We start from the raw sequence: 24,776 nt of genomic DNA on the forward strand, positions 1-24,776 counted from the left end.
AAGCGAAGGGAACGGGGGAAGCCCACTACCACCCTCCTTCGGACTCTTGGAGCCCCCCGCTTTTTTTCCCCCTCCTTACGAAAAGTAAAGTGAGACTCCTGCTCTCCAATACATCTGCAAGACATCACCCTCTCCTCCTGAAACTTTAGTCACTCCTGAGAATCCACAGGAGTGCAGAGAGGGGGAACACGTTTTCTTGAAGATGTTTTAAAGCTGGAACAAGCCTTCTTCTGTTGGTGCTTGAACTCTTGCCTGGGAATAACTTTTTTAACCTAAAAAAAAAAAAAAAAACCTACTTTGATTCTTCTCTCCCACCCCTTCTTCTCTCTTCTTCTGTTTGCCTAACTCCCCCGCCCTGCTGGCCTCTCCTTTCCTCTCCCCCTTATTATTATTTTTAGTGCGTGCGTGTGGACGCTTTTGGAGAGCTGGAAGGGATTTTTTTTTTTCTCTCCTGACTTGAACATAGGGTGACTTTTCATTTTATTTTTTGGTGTGGATTATCTCTTTGGACCGCGCCGGACTTGGCCTCAGGAAAGCAACCGAGGCTGTCGAAAGCTGCTGGTGCAGAACTCTCTGCTCTTACAGAAGGGGGTCCCCCGCCCTCTTTCCACTTTTTTTTGTTGTTCTTCCCCTCCTTCTCTCTCTCTCTCCCTCTCTCTCTCTCCACTCCCCCCCTCTCTCTGCCCCACTAGGCTCCTCTCCCCCCTCGCGCCCACAGCGTTTGGTGTTGATTCGAGCGGGAAAGGGGGGTGGGTGGGATCGGAGGGGAAGACCATGACCTCCAGCTACGGGCACGTTCTGGAGCGGCAACCGGCGCTGGGCGGCCGCTTGGACAGCCCGAGCAACCTCGACACCCTGCAGGCTAAAAAGAACTTCTCCGTCAGTCACCTGCTAGACCTGGAGGAAGCGGGGGACATGGTGGCGGCGCAGGCGGACGAGAGCGTGGGCGAGGCGGGCCGGAGCCTACTGGAGTCGCCGGGACTCACCAGCGGCAGCGACACCCCGCAACAGGACAGTGAGTGAGGGGGCGCGTGCCCGCGGGGTGTGTGTGTGTTTGTGTATCCCGGATCGGGGGCGGGGGCGTCCGGGCTGGGTGGCTGGAGCTCGCCGGGCGCCGGAGGGAGAAAGTCCGGAAAGAGGAGAGGTTGGTGGCAGTGGCCAGAGGAAGGGCCGATCACAGACGGAGGGAAGAGGAGGGCTCCGCTGAGAAACGAGCCTGGGCGGACGCCTGAGGGAGGCTCCGAGGCCCCGGCTGGGGTCAGGGACACTGCCCGCCGCGGACTCTCGCAGAAGCCGGCTGCGCTGCCTCTCCGTCCCGGACGAGCGCGGCTGGCGGATCTTCTCTCCAGCCGGTCCAAAGGGCTGGGCAGGAAAAGGGTCCCAGATCGGTGCAAACTCTGGGAGCCCGCCCTGTTTGAGAAGGCATCGGGTTAAGGATGCTGAGTCGGGTTCGGTCTTCTCCTGGCTGGCGTAAGCGGGTTGGAGGGCAGAAGGGACCGAAGAGGCGGAGGGCACCGCGTAAAGCGAGCTAGACCCGCGCTGCTTCCGCGGCGCAGCGCGCGCGGGCTCCGAAGGCCGGAGGTGCCAGAGGGGCGGCCCTGGAGCGCCCAGCTCGAACGCCGTATCCGCTCTCTGTCTAGGAATGTAGCCGACACCTGCCTAAGGGTTTAAGACTCGGTAGAATGAAAGGCCTGAATGACACGGGAAAACTCAGACGAAGCAAAGGGAGGGTCTTTTAGGGGTGAAACCCGAGCCGCTGCCCCGCATGGTCCCACACAGGAGAGATGCGCGACGGAGGCCCGGGCTCCAATGCCAAGCCCGGTGTTACATTGGAAGAACTCTCCCTAATAGCTCTAAGATTTCCAGAAAAGTCCATGTAGAGTCTCCTTTTGGCACTCTTCTTGATTGCTATCGCGTCCCGAAGGAACTCTCGCCTTGTTACTAGCTGTGCCTTATAAAACGTGACTTCAGGTATATCCATACGTCCTGGAAGAGTCTGTAACAGACCTGTCACCTGGCTTATCCCAGGTGAAATGGGGTTGGATATTTCCTCCTCAAGGTTGCAAGAATCAGAACTTGGCTGAAAGTTTTTAAATGAGGCTGATCCCTTTCCATGCTATTATTTGCTGACTGCTCTTTTGTCTTGGAACTCAGAGGCTGTGGAACCAGGGAACCCACTGGCAATCTATGATTTTCAAATAACGGTGCCAAGGTCAGACTCTTGGAAAACACATAGCAAAGCAAACAGGATATAGAAACAGCTGGAAGCAAGTCCTGTGCAAAGTGGTGGGAGAGCAGCGTTGAAACAGGCCGCAGGGAGAGCCCATCCCTACCGCAGGCCGCCTGCTTGTCGCCCTGCATCCCTGGTCCAGGCCTGGGCTTCCCTCAAAGTATTTTAGCCAGAAGCAAACTAGGGCCCATCCACCCTACTGTGGGCATGGGCAGAGGGTGATGGGGTATCTGACCTGGCCAGGCTCTAGGGAAAAACTGAGGAATGAAGATCCGGTGTCCCCAAGTCCTGGATAATGGCTAGGTGCAGAGGTGTCCTTGTTGAGGTTATTGGCACCTTCTGGGGAGCTGCTCGCTGGTGGCACAGGCAGGGAGCAAGTTAATAGATGGTGTAGGCACTTGTAGCTCAAGAAAATGCACTGTGAAATAATATTTAAACACTTTACTAGGGAATATTTTACCAACTGAGCTATCGGGGAAGCAAAGAGTAGGGAGAACAGTATTCTGAATTTTCACGTGCCTATCACTCAGCTTCACAGCTAATTATTAATCACAGCATTTACCATTATTCAAAGAAGGCTGGAGCCACAACAGAAATCAAGGTTGTGAAGAAACTGCAGCACAGAAGGTCAGGGTGCATTGAGGGAGACCAGCCAGGGTTGCTTTGCCCCAAGAGCAAGCAGAGGGCTGTGTAAAGCAGGCTCAGGGTAGGTGGCCAGAACAAGCCCAGGGTCCACACAGGCCAGAGCTGGAGGGATGATGATCGTTCCTGTTTTTTGACTTTATGTGGATGCAAAGAGAGGGGAGTTTGGGTCCACGGTGGCCTCCTAGTAGGTACCCAGCAAGGCTGGGTTCAAGAGACCAGCTAGCAAGCACCCCTAATCTGAGGTGAGACTGCAGGCTGCCATGGGGAGGAGACTCAGGGATGGCTTCTTCTAGACCCAGGCCTGAGGCTGGGCTGAGCACGTGGCAACTGTGGGGCGCTAGTTCGCTAGGGGACAGGCAAAGGGCAGCAGGAGAAGTTGGGCACGGTCTGTCCTGAGGAAAAGGGATGAGACCTGTGGGAACCTGCCCACTTGATACTTGAGTACATCACAGAGTTTCTAGGAGTAAGGAACGACCCAGAAAAGGAAACTGAGATTCTGGGGGAAAGCATGCTTGAAGAAGAATGGTAGACAAACAGTTCCAGCAGGAGGCCACAGAATGCAGTACGAGGTGATGGGGATGAACTTTTGGACACCTGGGGCTGAGGAAGTAGCCCAAATCACACACACACCCAAACACCGCCATAGGCCTTGCTTTCTGGGGATGACCAGGGCCCATCCTTCTAACAAATGGGTAGTTGCTTTTAGAAGCAGTATTTCCTCAACCTCCTTCCCCATCTCTGGGGTGAGAATAAGAGGGTCTGGTAAGCTGAGTGGTAGCAAGTGTTCAGGAGGACCTTTGTCCTTAGTCTTGGGCCCCAATCAGGACATGCCAAGGAAGCTGTCACAGTTACCCAGAAGTCAGGACTGGTGGAGTGCTATTGGGCTTTCAGTTTGCCATGGACAGTGAGGCTCAGACTATGAATCAGAGAAGAGAAGAGTCTCCAGGCAGAGGACAAGAGCTAGGCTTGCCAGCTGCAAGGGACAGAGAATGGCACCAAGAGTCAGGGCTTTTTGCAGCGTGCTGGGTGTCTACTCAAGTGAGAAACCATAATCTCCTTTGGAGAGATGGGGAACATTTCAAAGACCCCTTTTCTTCTCAGAGCTATATAGAAACACATCCTCCCTAAAGTTTCTATTCAACTCAAATAAGTAAAACAGACTGTACTTACACTTGCAATGTTAGATTATTAATTTTGCAGATTTTCCAATTACAAACTGGACCCATCTTAGCAAAGAGGAGCCAAGCACTGTCCAAAGTGAAGGCTTCCCACTGATCCCCTGCAGGCCACACCACAAGTCTGTTTCCCCCCTTTTTATTCACTCCACTTTCCTCTCTGTTGAAGTATTTCTTTCTCCTTTTACTGATATTCCCAACCTAGTAAATTTCTCAAACTTCTGGGTTCAAACACTTTCAGTGATTAAAGAAACGGTTCTTTAACATCGTTAGAAATCCAGTGGCTAATGGGGGAATGTGGCGTGTGAAGGGTGGGTTGGCGGTACAACAGAGGTAGTCAGGGAGAGGAAAGAGGAACAGGGCATAAAAATAGGCAGAACTACCCCTAGGAGGAAGGTGCATCCCTCTGTCATTTCTTAATCTGAACTTCTGCAAACTCTTAAAAAAACGCCTGCCTTCCACGTTCCCAACCTCTAAATTAGTGAAACCAGATTGTCCTAATAAGACCTTTTGTTGGAAACACATGTAGTCATAAAAAGGTAGACGGAAAGTCAATTAGACACGCGCGCGCACACGCACGCATTCACAAGGCGGTGCTAAGTGTGCACCCGGAGCAGCTGGGCCCCGGGCCGCTGTGCGAGGCAAATACAGAGCAGCGGCGCGGGGAAATCGATTTGTCACAAAGGGAGAGGTGTAAACGCGGCGCGAAGGAATCACCCGCCCAACCCGCCTGCCGCACTCCCGGGGGCCCATTTCTGCCGGCTCTTCAAGGCCAGGAAAGAGCCCTCGGGAGCACCGGGCGCTTCCCTGTTGGAATTCGCATCGGAACATCGGTCCCCTCCGGAGTCTCTGTATTTGCAACACCTATGGCACCAGAAATCTTCTGCGGCAACACCCCGGGAACCTGGAGCCGGTGCCGCCACTCTGAATTTGGGCCTCAGTGATCTCGATTCAAGGGGGAGTCAACGAAATAGACCGTTTTAAGCGTAGCCTGGAAATATTTTTTCTCTTTAGAGGAGGCAGTGAAATCCAGGATCAAGGGAGGTCACCGAGTCCCCAGCGTCGAATGTCAAGTCCAGAAAAGATGTGGTGAATCTTGTTTATCTCACATGCAGGAGCAAGGGGCTGAATGGCCTCAATATTTCGAAGAAACTCACAGTCTAGTGACTTCCTCCCGCTTTGGAGCGAAGGGCGCTTGGAATTTGAAGCTTCGGGGAGGTGAGCCTCTAAAATCCGAGGCCCCGGCTGCCAATATTCCCCGGGGCTCCAGATCCCCCAAATTTAGAAGTCAGTGAGTCACTGGCTCTAGCGTACAAATCACCGAGGAGGCCCTGGCGAGACTCCGGAGCGCCTTTCTCTCACCTTAGGTGTCACGCAACCCTGCTTTTTTGCTTGGCGACCTTAACCTTCCCCCGGCAAGCTCAGTTTAGAACCAGGGGCGTCGGGCGGGCAGCAACAGGTCACACGGGTCCCTGCAGTTCCTTCGTCTTCCCAGGGGCGTCATTTTAGATTTTACGACACGGGTAAATAAATCATCTCCAAATCAACAAGAGTCACCCCACTCCCGCCCCTTGCGAAAAAAAAAACCTCAGCAATTTCAGAGCCAAAATTATGTTCCTACTTCACCGGCTCAGATCCCCTCAGATACGAATTTTGAACGTTGCTCTGGCCAGTAGCCACCTCCAGGAACATTACATTTTTTCACTTTTAAATAACATCTATAGATTTTCAACGATGAGGATCTCTAGACCAATTTGATTTTTCCTTTAAAAGATGTTTCTTTTACAGTTCCTCTCCCCTATCTTGTTTACCTGTTCCCTCTCTTTAGCAGGGCAAACCGTCTAAACAGACCTGTAGCTCCCGGAAAACCCCAGTCCTTTGCCCGAGCAAGCGCCAGGGCCTCGGGTACAAGGAAGTTGCAAATGTGTGCGCGCCTGTGCGTGCGAACCTCGCGTGCCTCCCGTTCCTGGAGGTGCGCCCTTTTAATGACTCTCAGAATATGTATTTATTTTTTACCCTTTAGTAGAGATGGGTCAGTAAAAGCCATAAGAAGTACACATTTTAGGAATGGGGGAGTGGATTTGTAGAAAAGGAGATAAGGCTTGCATTGTGCTCATATTTTTCTTTGCAGAGGGTGGAAAAGCTTTGGGGGGAGGGGGTGACAATCCTTCCGAGGAACAAAAACGGAGGTTCAGCATCCTCCATATAAGTGATTTGTAAGTTCAACCAACAGGATCCTCAGCTCATTCCTCCGAGCTAGGGATCCCGACATTTACAGGAAAAAATTCGGTAAAGGTCTAATTCCCAGTTGCCACTCGGTGTCCAAACATTTACAGAACTACCTGTGATTGCGCAAGATTGTAATCTGATTGGACGGGTTGTTTTCTTTCTTTCTTTCTTTCTAATTGGGGTTTTAATTTAAGGTGGGGCGAGAGCCAGTCCCATAGGTTTGGTACCCCCTAACTTTTAAAAAATTCAAAGAAGATGCACATGTCAGCAGCATTATTATTTATACACAAGATTTTGGATTCTTGTAAAATCAAATAGTTTGATGAGCAGGTTAAAAACACTCAGTTAAAAACCAACCATCTCAAACAGTAAATAATAGTATCAACAAACCACCACGACCTCCTTTTCTCTGAATGCTGTTTGTTATAAAATCAATAAATGCGGAGATACAAGGCCGAGATGTCTGAGGGACAGTAATCGGTGTTTAGCGGTCAGAGGGTTTGATTTTCACGTATGAAAATTTTTGAGCAAGGAGTCTCCACCGAGGTCTGAATATTAGATTCTTGGCGTCGTCATTTGTCCAATTTAGTGAGGCAGCCTGAAGGAAGCAGTCGTACAGAGAATTATGGGCTATCAATTTTAGGTTTAAGACCAAAAGAAAGAAAAAAACCCCACTACATTTCACTTGTCCTGGAACCACTTTTCTTGATGAAAAAATATTTGGGAAGCCGATTATAGGGGCAATAGCCACTTTAGGGGAGGGGAAGGGGAACAAAGACACAAGTGGTGGTGGGTTAGGGAAATTTTATGAAAGAAAATAAAGAAAACATGTCAGAACAAATCAATCACAAACACAAGTGGCTTCTCAGACGAGTCTGAGGACGAGCAGAGTCAAGGACTCTGCTGTTCTCCCTGAAGCTCTCAAATGCAGGAATTTATGTAGGTCTGAGTTGGGACCAGAATGCTGTCTTTGGGTCCTTGGGGCACCGGATGGCCCAGTCGCTTTGCTGCACCACGGTAATGAGCGAGCCCTAATTCTTAAGAACTTTGGGGCTCCTTTTTACCATTATTGGTTTTCCCCAGACTCAGCTCCAAAGGAGAAATACGTTTGAAAAAATGTGTATTAACTTAAATCCCCAGGACCCGAGTTATGAGAAAAGACAGGGACAGCTTCTCTGGTTCCTATTTGGTCTACTTTCATGGAGTTATTTGCAAGCGATTAGAAATGTTCTTAACAAGCGGATGAGAGACTGTAGTGAAACTTTCATGCAGGAATGACGATCGCACTGGCCAGAACTGCAGACTCTGACTCTTTTTGCCGGGTGGGTTGCAGGCGATGTGGCGGAAGAAATAAAGAGTAAGGGAAAATTAATTTAGTAAATCAGCGAAGATAAATAGAACCATAGTATTTTAGATTTTAAAGTTCTCCATCTCTGCTGGCCTGGACAAAGATGCAATCCCACGCCCCGCCCCACCTCAACCCTTGTCCTTCCAATTCCAAGGGCGCTGGGGCGCAGCTCTCAGCTAAATAGGTCTCTCGAGCCTTCCTAGAAGCTCCTTTCCTTGCTTTCTCTCGCCGAAAGGGGGCGCATTCCTCCCAGGTCAGGGCTGGAACTTAACCCCCGCCTTCAAAAACTCTTGGTGCCAGCAGGAGAGAGAGAAGTACTGGAAGACCCCTCTACACAAGTAGCAAGAGATGGGAGATATCACTAGCGTGCAGTCACTCCAGGGACTGCTGAACTGTATGCTCCACATGCGTTATAATGGAAACAACTTCTTTGCAATGAAAATGGTGAGGATTCCAGGGTTAGCAGGAAGAGGCAGGAGGAGAGTGGGACTAGATGACCCTGGATAAGTGGGTGATTGGGCTGATGCCTGGGTCCCATGGAGAAGGAGAAGGTTTGTCCCTGTGGAGGTGGGTGAAACTTTTCTGTAGATGAACTCCAAGTATTTAAAGAAAGAGGGGCAGATTTGAGAGACAGGGAGCTAGCCGTATCAGTGAGACACTGCAAAATGGCCACAGAAACCCTCATAGTACCTGGAGTCCTTAGATAGGGCAGAGCTTTGGCCACCTTAGAGTTCCTTTTCCCTTCAAGGAAGAACAGTAGCTACCCCCACTGTCTTGTGTGTGCGCGTGCAACTTGGGCATTTCCAACCCCTGAATCTGACTCCTGGCCTCCACTGATCCTTCCTTTTGGGGCAAGGGTTTCAAGAGACTTACGGGAAAGATGAGGATATACCTTTAGCAAGTCTTGGGATTTTTCTACTTCTCTCTTGGTTTATTTCTCGCTCTTTGACCTTGGAGGGTCAATAGGACAAGTCAAAGCTGGGAAAAACAAAGTGGCAGAATGAATATTTTGTCTTCTTAGCATCCATGGTGGTTAATACATACTTTCCAAGATAATCTTGAGCTTGGGTATTCACTAGAAACAGAAGCATGAGGCCAGAACTGGAAGGGAAATTGCTTTCCCACAAACGTTTGTCTGAGAGTAAGAACATTTACCTCATTCACTTAATTTCTCACCATCAGCCATGTCATTATGTTTTAAAGGACCTCATAGGGCTGGAAGGTCTGTGTAGTTTTACAAATAAGCATAAAAACAGATGAGTGCTCTTCCAGTGCTCTGAATACATATGGGGAGGCCAAATCTTTTCAAAGACAATTGAGATATAAAACTTAAAGGCCAAGGGGCCCAACTCAATAAAAATTTGAGCCAGAATATGCTTAGTTCAATCAGCTTGACTATGGGCAAAATGAAGGGCCTAGCCAGCACTTTGGATATATACAGAGAACCATGTTTTCTCAAGTTTGCATTGTATTTATCCACACAAAGTCATGCTAGTCTGCAAAGGGTTTAGTAGAATTGGCTTGGGCCTGGTGAGTCGTAGGGAGACAGTGTCCTGCCCTTCTGAGCTTATCCATCATCCTTTTCTTTGAATTCATTCCCTGTACCCCAACTGGCTATCCACAACCTATGTGCTGCAGAAAAAACTGGTGCCAGGAGGCCACATGCTAAGTCACTTCAGTTGTGTCCGACTCTTTGTGACTCCATGGACTGTAGCCCACCAGGCCTCTCTGTCCATGGAATTCTCCAGGCAAGAGTACTGGAGTGTTTTGCCATGCCCTTCTCCAGGGGATATTTCCAACCCAGGGATCCAGAAGCCTCTTAAATCTAGAATCCTTAGAAAAGGTGAGGACTTTTGATCAATAATGTATCAGACATTTTCTCATATTTGTCCTCTCTAACAATTCATTTTGTAATGGCCTAGTTAGAGACTTCATGGGGACTGAGGTTTGGGGAACTGGTTACTAGTCTGTTTCTTTTACAAGTAGCTCATAAATACGTGAAGTTGAGCATTCCAATGGAAATAGGCATTGAATCTAAATCTTTATAACTGGGCACTGACACACATCACCATTAATCCAGACTGGGAGGTAACACTAAATAATTATGTACATTGTGACTTTTCTTTCAATTTTCTACCTGTGCTGCTTCCCTAAATGCTGGATTATGACAGTCATATACCACTGGGACAGGTGGCAAACTCTCGCCTGTGCTCAGTAAATGTTTATTAAGTCATAGAATGAGCTCCCCAAGTTTAGTGGATCCCCTTGCCAACCTAATGTAAGAACTAGGTCCCCTCCCCTCCTCTTCACGCTCTAAACCCTTTAAAGGCTTTAGTGATCTCCTCCGTGTTGGGTGCTTAGTTGCTCAGTTGTGTCCGATTCTCTCCAACCCCATGGACTGTAGCCCGCCAGGCTCCTCTGGCATTTTCCAGACAAGAATATTGGAGTGGGTTGCCATCTCCTTTTCCAGAGATTTCCCCTAGGCTCACCATTTTAGTAACCGTCTATATACAAATGACTCCCAGGATATATCTTTAAGGCCCCCCTTGGAGCTGCAGATTTGTGTATGTAGCTACCTAGACATTTCCATTTGAACAACTCAAATGCTTCAACTTCAAAATAACCAAAACATGGCATCAGTGAACTCATTTTTCCAATCTTATCCTCTCATAGCTTTTCCTATTTTCCTGTATCAAAACATGTGGTTGCAATACTCAGAAACTTTGGACTCATCCTTGACTCCTTCCTTCAAGCCTCCGTTCAATCCTACTCTAAATGTCGACAAATTTCTCTTCTCAAGTCATTTGAATTCATCTCCTTTTAAAATCTCTAAAATATCTCACTTGCTCTCTAAGCCAGCTTCCTAACTTATTGGGTCTCCCTGCGTCCATTCTTGTCCTCCTCTATGTAGATGATGACAGAGAATGGATATAATAGATCTTCAAAGAGTACTGGCTGAATGAATGAGTGAATGTTAGTGCATTTTTTTACAAACATGTATATATTTTAAAAAATCATGGCTCTCCCCTTCTTTAGAATTCACAATTGCTTTTCATTCTTTTCTAACTCAAGACCACATTTTTGTCCTGTTCTTTTTTAAAAATCACTCTTTACAGTCTATATTTTTATCTCTGCCCCAGCAATCTGCTCCTTCACACATACACATGCAGATCTGAACCATTCCTCTACTTTTCCCTGGTGTGCTAGTTAGGCTAGTCCATGTGCTCTAGTCTCTTTTCTAATTCTCTGACTTCTGGTCTGAAATGTCCCTGCTCTGTGCCTCTTTTGTCCAAACCCCCCCATGCTACCTTTCAAGGTTCTGCTCCCATGATCTACTTGTAACACCTTTGACTGCCTCTTTCAGACCAAGCAAATCCCTTTTTTCAGTGCTTACTGTAGAAATAATCAGTTCCTGTACAAATAAATCTTAATTCTTTTCTAAATATTTTGTGATTGTTAATTTACTTTGAGAAGTTTCTTAAGATTACAGACTTTTTTTTAGGAGGGGAAAAGATTTGTTCCACAGTTGCAGTATGCAAATAAATAGATAATTGGGGGGAGCAATAGATAATTGCTTCCACTCCATTGGAGGCATTGAGTGGCTCTTCTGTTTATGAAATCTTTGTTGCAAGTCATTTTTAAAATATGAATAATACCTAAGTGCGATACAGGCTCATTTTAGAAAATGTATTATTTTACATTAAAAAGTTTTAGCGGGAAAGTCAAGTCACTTATATTTCACCACCCTGAGGTAGACACAGGTAACAGTTTAATATTAAAGTATTTCTTTTTATCTTTTGCACAAAGCTTGTATTAACATTCTTGATGGCCAATTAAAAAAAAATTTTCAAAGACTGTGTTTCGCCCAAATTAAGAAAACACACACACACTGAACTCACTTGCTGTCACCGAAAAGTTAAACAAACACACAAACAACAAACAAAAGCTCTCCAAAGACGATGAGAGCTGTGACATCACAGCTATTTCCCAGCGTTCTCAAGTTCCAGTGGGTACATTTCCAGCAGTAAAGACCTTCTGAGTAAACAGTTTCTTTTTCTTTTCTGCTTGTTCTAGCTGGGAACCTTCCCTAGACATGAGCACATGTCTCCTTTAGAAATTGGAAAAGCCTGCATAATACCTAAAGGACATTCCGAGACCACAGTTGGAGAGCTACTGCTCAAAAAAATTCGTTTTTACATGATTTAGCGAGGAAAAGTGCCACAAAGCAAATTACAGAGAAAATATCTTAAGGGACTGAAAATTTTCTATTATTGTAGATCCCTGGATCTTAACTTTCTTTTATTAAATGTTTTGAGACTCATACATGTTTTTGTAGAAAAAGGAGGAGGAAAACGATATTTTTCTGTACCCTGCAGAATGATGATCAAGCTGGATAATGACCTATCCCAGCACACGGTAGTGTGTTTTGACAGAGAAAGAAGCTTAGCAAAATCAAAGATAATGCATTTATCCAGATATGAAAGTCGGCAGTCCCCCAGCCCTTACTTAAAGTGATAATTGCAGAGAAAATATAAATTGTTATTATGAAGTCTGTGTAAAAATCATTCCCAGGCAAGTTTATGTTGAAATATTTGCCTGATGAGTGCAAATATTTTCTTTAGGGTAAGTATTAGCAAGTGATATAACATCATATGGAACAAAATTTTAAAATTATTATTCGATAGAGCTAAATAATTCACCTTCTTCCTTCTCATGAGAAAGGGGGAACAGGGAGAGTAATCATCATTTTTGAGGACTAAAAACCACACTTGCCCAATAAAAGTTTCTGCAGTTTCCCACATTGCCTAGTTCTAAAGGAGGGGAAAAGGAGAACCACCCAGAGCGCTTTGCCTACAACCAGATGTGCTGCTCAGCTGCTCTAATCCTCAAGTTCGAGGGAAGACCACAGGATGAATCCTCCACACATTTATGAAATAAAACGTAATTTGGTTCATTAATCATGAAACTGAAATCTGCAGTCTTGCTGCACATATTTCAAAGGCTGAATCTCCTCTGACAACAGAAAGAGAAAATAATATCACTGCACGTTTGACTGTTAGGAGTCTGTTCTCAGCTTCCCTCAGGGAAGAAGAGATTTTTCTATGTGTGATCATTTTTTACTCAAAATATATGAAGTGTTATTTAAATTTATAACTTTTTCCCCTTTACCCTAACATTCTCCTTTCTCAGGGTGGTGAGAATATCTGTTGTCTGCACTGTTTTGGATTTTTTTTTTTTTTTTTTTTGGTTTGAAGATTCAAGGCTACCTTGAACAGCCAGGAAATTCCAGCTGTGTTCGGGTAGGCCTTAAAAGTACAATAATTTAAACTGCAGTAATATACTCAGACTGCTGGTTTACTTAATTCTTTCCTTTTATTACTTGTATAAATCGATGACCTACTTTGTATTAAAGGATTAATAACATTACTAAGAAGGATAAAGTGAGATAAAATATGAAACTACTTCACAGATTCTAAGAACATATGCCAGCGCTATTATGTTTTATAAAGGCAATTCTAAGAAATGAGTTGGGATCACATAATTCTTTTTATTTTACAGATAAGGAAACTGTGGCTTGGAGAATTTCAGTGAACTACTGTTGAATGCCTTGAATCTTTCTCTCCTGATTCCATTTTATCTTTTTTTTTCATTGTGTCCCACCACCTTTGACGTCAACAGATTCTTTTAGATACATTACTGTCTAGGGAAACAGCACTGAGTTAGGAGGGTGACGCCAGCATGCCACTTCATGGTACACAGCTGTGCTGCACAAATCTCTTTTAATTCTCTGACTCTTATTCTTTGTTATAAACTGGGCATATAACTTCCACCGTAAACTGTGCCTATCTTCCTCGTGGGAATGTAGCAGGCCAAAAAGATATTGCATTTGTGAAACTATTTGAGAAATAAAGGGCTAAATTTATGTACATTAGTGTATGATAAGGAATACTAATAGAGGCTTTTCTAAATTAACATAACAAATAAAGATCAAAAGAATGCATTTTAATACATTTAAACTCTGTTCTCAGAAACAAGAATATATAATTTAGAATTAGGGACACTAGGAGATTCAGAGCATTTTACTTTGTTTCTAGATAAATCCATGTTAATTGATGGTTCCATTATTTAATTACTGGTAGACTTTAGACAATTCTCTGGGTCTTGGTTTTCTCATCGAAAGAATTGGCACATTAATATCTATCACTCGGGTTTATTGTTTGGAATGATGAGATAATGTAAACATAGACCCCAATGCCTTACTCCCCTTCTCCCTGAATGCTTGCCCTTTCCCTGTTCTGCACTTCAATAGCATCTCTGAGAAGTTCAAGCTCAGTTATGTGTTCAGTGTGGTTTCCCAATCCATGCTGGAGGGCATTTAATGTCACTGAAATTAGGACTATTCCCATCCTCCAAAAGTCACAGTCTTACATCATATCCCTTACCGAATGACTAGGAAACATCTGTTTTGATCTACAGTTAGGAGCTTATGCCTTACAATTTTTAGTGACACTCATAAGACCACACCATAAGTTCCTGCAGCACCAGGAGTCTGGCTCAGACATTCCTGACTAAGGTTATTTCTTTCAGGTCAACCTCCCCTTCTTTAGCATGAAACAGTATTGCGCATCTTTTTAAAGTTCGAGATGGCATCAACCTCTCATATCTCCATGTACTTCATCTATCACTGTTTTATTGTGACTGAAGAAGACAAATACCCATCCCCAATGTAGATATTGAATTTAATTATGACATATGCTTAGGATACCAGGTGTCAAGACTTCTTATCCAGATCTGACACAGCAGTGAGTTTCTAGGAGGCCAATCATGTTACAGTTTCTCTGTGGTATAATATCTGTAACGTAGCTAACTGTCTTACCACTCCTCTGAGGTTTCTGTGGGGTTTACTTAATTTTTTTGTACATGAATAATATCATGTTAACTGTGATTATACATAAAGTTGCCATTCTTTTTGCCAACTTAGACTTCCTAACCAGTTGAGTAAGATAAACATTCTGTTCTCAGTTTGATATGTGACCTGCTTTCATATGTATGGCTTTGAAATCTGATAAACTTGGAAGACATACAGACTGCATTTCTATATCATGAAGCATCCAAGACTCTTTTTTTTTTTTTCCAAGCAGTTAACGATTAACTCCCCCTGGCATTCTTCCAGAACAGAACAGCATGGCTAATGCTTGTGGTACATGAAGAGAAAATGGGTCACTGTGGGTGAAGCACTTTGATGATGGTTTACTGCAAGACTTGTGTGCTAGATGTCTAGAGAAGCAGGGTGCCATATATCTTCTGCACACGATAGATGAGAGATCATCTCCTGAACATACTCAGTAGTTATCAGTCAGAGATTAGGAGCATAGCTCTGTCAGGATTATTGGTTCTGACATATGGAAAAGTGTTTGTGTGTTTGCTAAAAATACTTTGTGCACTTTACAGTATTATGTAGTCTCTAATTGGGGGTGTAGATAACTGGCTTACTGCTTTCATTTAGGGAGCATGTAGTCCTCATCTAGGAAAATTGTCCTTTGGTCCTTGTAGTCTTCCTTTCTTTCTCCTGTATATGTCTCTCCCACGAGCAGTTCATTTTTAATGATTTGGAGAAAAAGGATGAAGAGAAATAAACAGATAATCTGATTCTTTCCCTAATGTGTTTGCCATCTAACCCTGTATGTCTTTTTAAAAATTTTATTTAATTGATTAATTTATTTTTGGTTGTGCTGGATCTTCATTGCTATACTGCTTTTTCTATACTTGTGAGTGGGGGCTACTCTCTTAGTTGTGGTGTGTGGGCTTCTCATTGTGGTGGCTTCTCTTGTTGCGGATCATAGGCTCTAGGATGTGTGGGCTTCAGTAGTTGTGACACATGGGCTCAGCAATTGTGGCTCCCAGGCTCTAGAGCCCAGGCACAGTAGTTGTGATGTACGGGCTTAGTCGCTCCATGGCCTGTGGGATCTTCCCAGATCAGGGATCGAACCTGTGTCTCCTGCATTGGGAGGCAGATTCTTCACCACTGAGCCACCAAGGAAGCCCTAATCCTGTATATCTTATAGTATGTTGCCTAACTCACCCATGTGCATCCAAAGAGAAAGTCTTAAAATGCAGATTCCAAGACCCCATCCACACCCAGTGAATCAGAATCTCACAAACATCTGCATTTTAAATATCCTGGATGGTTTTTATACATCACAAAGTTTGAAAACACTGATGTACACCACTTTCGTTCATAGTAATTGGTATCAAATGATGTGTTTCTCTGTGGCATCCACTGTGTAATGTGTTTTCCATTGTTATTTAACTCTCCCTAAGTGTCAATCTTATCTTTTTAACCAGGTGTAATATAGTTTTGAATACAAGGGCAGAGAGGCAGATATTTTATAACTTCAGAGTACTTAGCACAGTGTTTTTCATGTTGTAGATGGCTTAATAAAAAGCAGTTATTTAAAAAAATAAATGTATGAACAAAGTGGGAGATAAAAAAAAAAAATACACAGAGCACTCACTAGGTGCCTGGCACTGTTTTAAATGCTTCACATAAAACAAAGAAAAACAGTTTGAGGCAATTATTTGGAGTTGTAAAAATCCCAACTGTGATGAATTTTCCGTGATTGTTATCTCAGCTCTTCTGGGAGAAAAGCATGTGTCATAGAAGAGGCAGTCTATCACGCAGATACTAATATTTGCGATTACACTTTAGTTTTAAGTAAGTTTTCAGATGAAAGTATTGCACATTTAGAAAGTTATAATTCTGTATTTAATATCTTATTGTCTTACAAAGTTCTTCCTTTCTGACGGTGGATAAAGCACAGTTTTTCTAATATTATGCAATTTTGTGTACTTCTGCATGGTCTGAGGAGGCTAAAGTTTAATTTACCCTTTTTTCAGACATTGTGGGAAGGTTGTATTTTGAAATTTCAACACTACTTTTCCAAGTTTGCCATGCTTAGAGACAAATTTATTCCATTAGTGGGCACATACATTAGCTTGGCACATACTAAAGTTACATCTCAAATGTCTCCTTTTAAGGTGTGCGCCAGGGTTTTTGCCCTAAATGGACTTTTCTGTTAAATGTCAGGCTTTGCTTTTTTTCTAATGAAGTATATGTAAGTCATAGATTGCTGTCCAAAGAGTGTGTGGGGAGATGTGGATAGCCTTTTAAATGACAGATCATTCCGTTAAAAAGGAGTTGCATTTGGAAAAGCAGGGTAAGTGTGATTTTTAGAAAGCTCAGAGGAAGAGAACAAGAAAGGAGGGCCTTTGTAGCCATCAGAGGGGCAAAAAGCAAGGGGAAAGCTTTCCTGGAGTCATAGCTGCAGCAGAGACTACTGCTGAGTTAGAGGCCTCGAAGCCCATCTGGGATCCTTTGGTGACATAAACTTTGCTCTAGCGGTTTATGACATCACTGGAACCCCCTGAGTGGAATTACAACTCCATAATTCACAGTTAGCTGTTGTTTATTTTATATTTAATCATTTGTGGAGCATACTTGCAGCATACTCAGGGGAACTATGTGGTTATGCTCCTGCAAATCTTGTTGTTGCATAATTAAGTACGTCAGAAGTAATTCACCAGTGTCATAACATCCCATATTTCACGTCTTGCAGATGCTGGCCTTGCTTGTGATTGTCCTGAAAATTGTCTTTGTTGACTCACCTTATCAATGAGTTTTTCTCTGAGCTGAACAGTTATGAAAGGCAGCTGGGCTTTCTGGTTTAAATGATTTTCTGAGTAGCAAGCATAATGCTTCCATAGAAAAAAATAATCCCCTATGTGATATCAATTTCTATAGTGTATCTGTAAAATGTGCTTCCATTCCTATTAACCCCAAAGAACGTAAAATGTATCAATGAGATAACAAAGAAGGTTCTTGGATTAGTAAAGTGAATTTAGATTAGTCTCTCTATTTTCTTGTGTTTGGCCCTGCGGCTCAGAGGTGATCCCACTTTAATGTCTTTGGATTTTTCAATGGAGGAAGGGAGATAAAGGAAAGAAATTTAGGTTCATTGAGCAATCATCATGAGCAGGTACTGTGCTGGGTGATTTATACTACTTATGCTGTTTTATTTTTCACATAATATTAAGTTGTAGATATTATCATGCCCAATTTACAGCTAGGGTTTTGAGATTCAGAGGGCGCTGAAGAACTTGCCTGAAGCCTGACAAAACCAGAACCTGCCTTGACCCCTCTGGTATCCTGTATTCCATCACCCTATCATTTATCCTCCAGTGGCTGGAAAAGTGGAAGAAGATGGTTGAGGTGAATGTGACAAAGAATGTGGCTCTTCTGTGACATTTAGCGGTATGTGGTACCCCTGTAACTGTGGTACTGGACTGTGTATTGGGATTACAGTTAAAAAAAGAAAATAGTCCTTTAGAAAATTGCATTCTCACAAAGAAAACCTCTCATGACACTGGATACTTCAATGACAATTAAGCAGCAATGTCCTTAGTCACTCAGGCATGTCCGATTCTTGCAACCCCATGAGCTATGGGGCTCCTCTGTCCATGGGATTGCCCAGGAAAGAATACTGGAGTGGGTTGCCATTTCCTCCTCCAGGGGACCTTCCCAACCCAGAGACTGAACCCATGTCTCTTGCATCTCCTGCATTGGCAGGCAGATTCTTTACCACTAACTTCCCTGGTGGCTCAGATGGGAAAGAATTCGCCGGAGATCCCCTGGAGAAGGGAATGGCTACCCACTCTAGTATTCTTGCCTAGATAATCCCACAGACAGAGGAGTCTGATGGGCTACAGTCCACAGGGTCACAAAAAGTTGGACACGACTGAGTGACTGCTCACTCATAGTTTCCTGCTATGGAAATGATTTTTATTTTTTGTAGTGAAAAATAAGGTTTTATTTAAAAGAATCACTCTGATTTGGTTATTTGGAATTGGAAATTCATTTTTCCAGATGCAGTGTAATAAGTAGTGATTAGGGTCCCAGGACTAAGACCCCACTAGGGGCTTCTTATTGACTCAGTCAGTGAAGAATCTGCCTGCAATGCAGGAGACCTGGGTTCAATCTCTGGGTCAGGAAGATCCCCTGGAGAAGAAAATAGCAACCCACTCTAGTATTTTTGCCCTGGAAATCTCATGGACAGAGGAGCCTGGCAAGCGCCAGTCCATAGGGTTGCAAGAGTCAAACATGACTTAGCAACTAATCCCCACCAGGTCCCAGGAAGCCTCCCTCTGACGAGTAAATGTGTGATATAGTTGAAGAGCAATGACAACAGAGGAGTTCAGAGAGTTGTGTCCTGGATGAGTGTCCCAGTGGCTCAATCGTGAGGAGGACAGGGATGTCTTTCTCTTTTTACTAGTGTAAGTGCTAGGAAAATTTAGAACTGGATGAGTTTAATCTCTGGGCAGCCGTCTTCAACTCCTACCTCCAGAACAGCCGTGTCTGACTCCACCCTCCTCTCTAAGTGCTCTCATGTCATGTGTGGCGTGGTCACATTGCCCAGTTTCTTTAAGAATGCCAGTGAGATTTCAGTGCCTCAGTCATTCTGCTTACCCCTCTTCTCTCTTAGTTCCAGGAAGAATGAAAAACACACAGAACCAGTGGTTTAATGGGAAATAATATACTGAATTGCCATTATCTAGGCAAGTACTCAACAAACCCAGGGCTGCCCAAGGCTCCATCTTCTGAGATTTGCTAATGAAAAAAAATTTGGAGACCTAGGTGGACATCTGTCATGATTGTGGAAGACTCCTATTCCATCGTCTTTCTCTTTCTGTCACTCATTTCCTCGTGTTTGACAACTATGTACTGAGTACTTGCTTGTGTGCCGATCACTATTCTAGATGTTAGAGATACAGCAGTCGAACTGTCACAGAGATGAATTGTTTCTTCTCAGAAACCTTACATTTTCTTGGGAAATAAAGGCAATAGACATGTAAATAATGAACAATTAGATAAACGATTCAACTACACATGATGCTAAGTCCTAGAAAGGAAATGAACAGGATTATATGAGCAAGAATATAAATGAAATAAATGAGCTTACCATGATGAGCATAAAGAGCCTCTCAGGCAGTGGGCATGAACAGCAAGTGCAAAGGCCCTGTGGCAGGGACAAACTTGATGGGTCTAAGGGACAGAAAGAAGGTCAATGTGACTGGAAGATAGCAAGTGATGGATGTTTCGCAGATGAGATCATAGACATAGGGAAGGGACTGGTGATAGTGACCTTGTAGGTCAGGGTGAGAAGATGATAGCCATGGGAAGCCAGTGGAGGGATTTAAGCTATGGAGTTTTAAAATCTGATTGATGTTATTTAAAAGAACAATATGATTGCTATATGGAAAATAGATATTAGAGGAGAAAGGAGAAGCAATTAGGAGGTTATTGCAATGGGCCACGTTGCAGGGTGGGGATGGCGCTATGAACCAGTGTTATGAACCGACCATATGAATACAAAGCTGAACATAGGTATAGGTGGCAGGCACCAGACTGTGGCTACTCTAGGGGCTCCAGAGGCAGCTAGGAACCTGCTGGCTTAGTAGATAAGAGAGGCCTTAACTAAAGGAGGACTGACCCCAGGTGCTTACTTTTCCTAGCCTCATCTTTTCTGTATTTCCTTACCCAGGTTTTCTCTCAAACTTACAAGCCTTTTCTCAGCAGGCTTTCTGGAGTCAGTTGACAAAGAAGCAGGAGTGGTTGGGTGCAGCGGGGTGTGAAATGAGAGCAATTTTTTTCTTGAGTTTATGATTTGAACAGTTTGAGTCTGTAATTCAGGTACTGCCTATAATTTTCCCAGAAAGGAAGGGTTCTGTTTTAAGTTATACAAAAGTGTCCTCTTTATAATTTAGCAAAACATCAGAAAGCAGTTTTGCTAAGGATCACAGTGCGGATGCATGATAACTGAAATGTCTTGAGACATTAGTTGTATTTCCTAGGTTGGAGTACCCCCCTCCCCTCCGCTTTTAGTGCATGTGCGTGAATACGCCAAAGGTCAGAAGTCAGTGAGGTCTTTTCTCCAAATGTACGCAGAGTTCAGCTGAGCTGCAATCAGCACGTTTTACCTACCACCGATCATTCAGCTAACAAGTATTTGTTGTGTTTAGCACCATGTCAAGCACTTTGGAGGATTCTAAAGATACATATGACACGGGCTTTGGTCAAAAAAGTCACTCATCTAACTGGTGAGATGAATCTAATACTGGCCTTCACATAGCTCACTTTTGGTATGATTTTAATACATCCAATCTTGAGATCACCAATCCTCTATACCTGCTCCTCCTCTTCTCCCATCACACAAGGATACCGCAGGCTACCAGGTGGAACCAGCTCCAGCTTTCAACAGAAACTGCAACCCCTATTTGTCTTCTATTCTACATGCCTGTTTCTCAGCTCAGACATTTCATCTCACAGGGGCTTGATCAGATCTTTCCTTATAGTTCTTTACAGATGGAGTTTTCTATGACCTGAAAGTGGTTCTAAACTGGAGGAAAAATTTTAAACATGTGAGAAACTACTAGTTGGAAAGAAGAAACTTTGAATAGATACATCTTGCTTCTTAAAAAATATTTTAAGAACTTTTTTATCAGCATATAATTGATCTAGAATGTGGTGTTAGTTTCAGGTATACAGCAAAGTGAATCAGTTATACATGTATACATGTCCATTCTTTTAGAGTCTTTTCCCATATGGACCTTTACAGAGTATTGCATAGAGTTCCTGTCCTTATTAATTACCTGTTTATATATAGTGGGCTTCCCTTGTGGCTCAGCTGGTAAAGAATCCACCTGCAATGTGGGAGACCTGGGTTTGATCTCTGGGTTGGGAAGATCCTCTGGAGAAAGGAAAAGCTACCCACTCCAGTATTCTGGCCTGGAGAATTCCATGGACTATATAGTCCATAGGGTCACAAAGAGTCAGACACGACTGACTTTCACTTTTCACTTTTTAATATATAGTAAATGGCAACCCACTCCAGCACTCTTGTCTGGAAAATCCCATGGATGGAGGAGCCTGGTGGGCTGCAGTCCATGGGGTCGCAAAGAATCAGACATGACTGAGCGACTTCACTTTCACTTTTCACTTTCATGCGTTGGAGAAGGAAATGGCAACCCACTCCAGTGTTCTTGCCTGGAGAATCCTGGGGACAGTGGAGCCTGGTGGGCTGCCGTCTCTGGGATCGCACAGAGTCAGATACGATTGAAGCGACTTAGCAGCAGTAGCAGCAGCAGCAGTGTGTATATAACAGTCCCAGTCTTCCAATTTACTACCCGCCCTCCCCACTTACTCCCTGGTAACCATAAATTTGTTTTCTATATCTCATCTTGCTTTTGAAGATTTCAAATTACCAGTACTTTAAGCATTGTGCAGCTTGTAGTACCGTGAGAGTTAAGAAATGCCTCATTATCTCATCTTCCCCATCATTCTAAACCTTCTAACATTTCTCATTATATTTCAAGTTATTTGGCAAATGATAAGTTATAGTCAGCATAAACATACAAGTATGCAATCGATTAAGCAGACCACGCAGAAAATTTCAGTATTTGGAAAGAAAAGCTCGACCTCGTATAAACTGAATCTTGGAACAACATTTCAGACCCCTGACTTCAAGAGTAGAATTCAGAGAGTTTATTAATTTCTTAGCACAGGGAATTTAACAATATGTTTCCTGAGACTGAAATATTGACTTTGCAACAGGGCTTATTTGAAGTTTTATTAGGCTTCTCGCTTCTTCTGAGCTTCCACTAACGTCTTTATTAATGATCTGAAAAAAGGAGCAGAGGAAATTGGGTCGGAATAAATCGTTTTACACCAATGGTAGCTAGAACAACCAGCCGTGCACATCTCCTGATTCAGGGGGACTTAAAGGATAGTGTGAGGTGGGGAAGGCCTGTAGCCTGGGATGGCTGGTCACAGGGTGATTCAAGTCCTGACTAGTAGCTGACTAGGGACCAGCTCAGCAGTTTCCAGAAGGCTGACTCCAAGCCAGGGGATTTATAGAGACAATCTGCAAGACACATTTAGAGGAAAGATGATTTGGGAATTACAGTGCTTTCGTCCAGACTCAGAAGTTTAAAATAAATTTTATTTCAGTAGATGAAAAATAGAAGAATTTGGATTTGGAATCAGATAATCTAGATTTTAATCCTGCCTTTATTTTTGCTTATGTGTGCTATTTTTGGCCTCTATTATACCCATCTATAAAATGGAATGGTAATGCCTGTTTGATTTGTCTTTTTTTTAAAAATCATGGAGTCTTGAAGGGGGCATAACTTAGAAGAAAAGATGTATATGGTTTGAGGTCTGATCAACACTAATATAAAAGCCTAGTATCACAGGAGGGTAACAAACTGCTAGGGAATCAGAGGGTAGATTTTTCAAATGAGCAGGAAGACACGAGGAAAGGCTTCCTAGAAGAGGCAGCATTTCAGCGGGACTTGGGTATTGTAGAATTTTTTTACAAGTCAGAATATGGTGAGTTAAGAATACTATAAACACTAGGCAAGCAAATTTCCATGGACATGTACCTGTTCAATCCCACAGAGACAATTCCAAGCCTAAGGGGGAGACCTGTGAATTTCCTTGGCAATAGCTGACATTGCTTCTCTCTGTTATAGTTAAAGATACAGATCCTCTGTCTCCAGGCTGCCAATCTGGGCACTTTTCAGCAGCATTAAGCTCACTTAAAAATGATTTGACACAGCCTTACATTTTTTAAAAAAGCCTGGTTAATTTTTCATCAAAAGTACAAAAAACAAGTTGCTGTTTGTGTTCCAGATATTTTTTGAAAAATATGGTCTGGTGAGTGGAGAGTGGCAGCTTGGAAAAAAAGCTGGCTTAGAGGACTGAAAACCTAAGAGGGCAGAAGCGGGCAGCTCTGCACTTTATAACCCAGCTCTGCACTTTATAACCCAGCTTTTCTTTAAAGGAGCTATTGGCAACCCTGGAAAGGGTGGGGGAAGCAAAGGGGAAGGAGAGAAGTGGGGAAGAGAATTTCTCCTTCAAACAATCCCATGGTTTTCAGCAAGGTCAAAAGTCTGAGAGTTCTGTGGTGCCTTGGGGAGTGGGACTAAGGAAAATGTGACTTGGCAAGGTCAGCAATTTCTGACACTCATTCAAATTCTAGCCTTAGGGGGGGAGCTATTTGATGAGAACAGAGGAAGAGGTGGCATGAATAGATGACATTTAACATCGGTAGGAGACAGGCGGCTGCAGCAGCTTGTGCACTCAATTCCAGGGGAGACATTTCCAGAACAAACAGAGTCACCTCTTAATTGCCTGCATATGGATTTCCCACTTGGTGGATTCTTTGAAGGTCTACGGGTTGCCGGTTGTCGACTTTAACTTGCACACTCCAGAGGTACTTCATTTCGTTATCCCAGAGACTACATGTTGAGAACCCCAAATCAGCTGGAATCTAAACCTAGGCTAAACTTGTTAGAAATGTATGCCTCCTAGGTAAACGAAAACAAAGAAACTGTATAATATTTTTCAAGTGTGAATATAGAAGGCTTCTTGGACTACCTTTCATTTTGGGGAGTAGAACTAACATTCATTGAATACCTTGTAAATGGTCAAGTTTTTCTTCTCGCCCTTAGTTAGAACAATCAAGAATTGATTGGACCTCCCTCCCATTCACCTCTTCAAGAGGGAGGAGATCTATGTATATGTATAGCTGATTCATACGTATTCATATGTATACGTATAGCTGATTCAGTTCATTGTACAGCAGGAGCTAACACAACATTGTAAAGCAACTATATTCTAGTAAAAAAATGAAAACTAGACATACATGTGCGATGAATACCACACACAAAAAATAATTAATTGAACACTTCCTCATCCCCATCTCAGATGTCATTTAAGCTTTTTTTGTTAATACTAGGCTCTTTCCAGAGTAACACAAAGTTAAACAAAAAGCATAGTTTTCTATGATATTAAGAGCTTTTGAAAAAAGGTCACCTTGACCATTTAGGATTTTTCTTTTTTCTTACAGGTCAGAGTATATTGTGAGTGGAGAACAATATAAATACAAAACAGGCAAATTTCAACCTCCATATGTGAAAGCTGGTTTTTAAATAATGAGAAAATGTTGATGTCGTACATTTACAGTCTTTTGATGTTTTGTTTGGTGAACAAGTTCATGGGAGGTATTCAGGGAGGTTAAACAAAAACTCT

The 24,776-nt window shown here is 43.4% G+C and overlaps 1 protein-coding gene across 2 annotated transcripts in view; it reads left to right on the forward strand.

The window, feature by feature from the left end:
* The first annotated feature begins 393 nt into the window (after positions 1–393).
* The window catches only part of PRRX1 (paired related homeobox 1), a 78,478-nt gene continuing 54,095 nt past the window's right edge, over positions 394–24,776 (forward strand). Inside the window, exon 1 of one of the 2 annotated variants that reach the window (XM_055582212.1) lies at positions 394–1,015. In XM_055582212.1, the coding sequence (XP_055438187.1) occupies positions 775–1,015 (241 nt within the window). In that variant the 5' untranslated portion in view covers positions 394–774. The remainder of the gene's footprint in view (positions 1,016–24,776) is intronic. The other variant, XM_055582213.1, reaches the window with a different exon arrangement.

The sequence above is a fragment of the Bubalus kerabau genome, chromosome 5, assembly GCF_029407905.1.
Source record: "Bubalus kerabau isolate K-KA32 ecotype Philippines breed swamp buffalo chromosome 5, PCC_UOA_SB_1v2, whole genome shotgun sequence".
Classification (NCBI taxonomy): domain Eukaryota; kingdom Metazoa; phylum Chordata; class Mammalia; order Artiodactyla; family Bovidae; genus Bubalus; species Bubalus kerabau.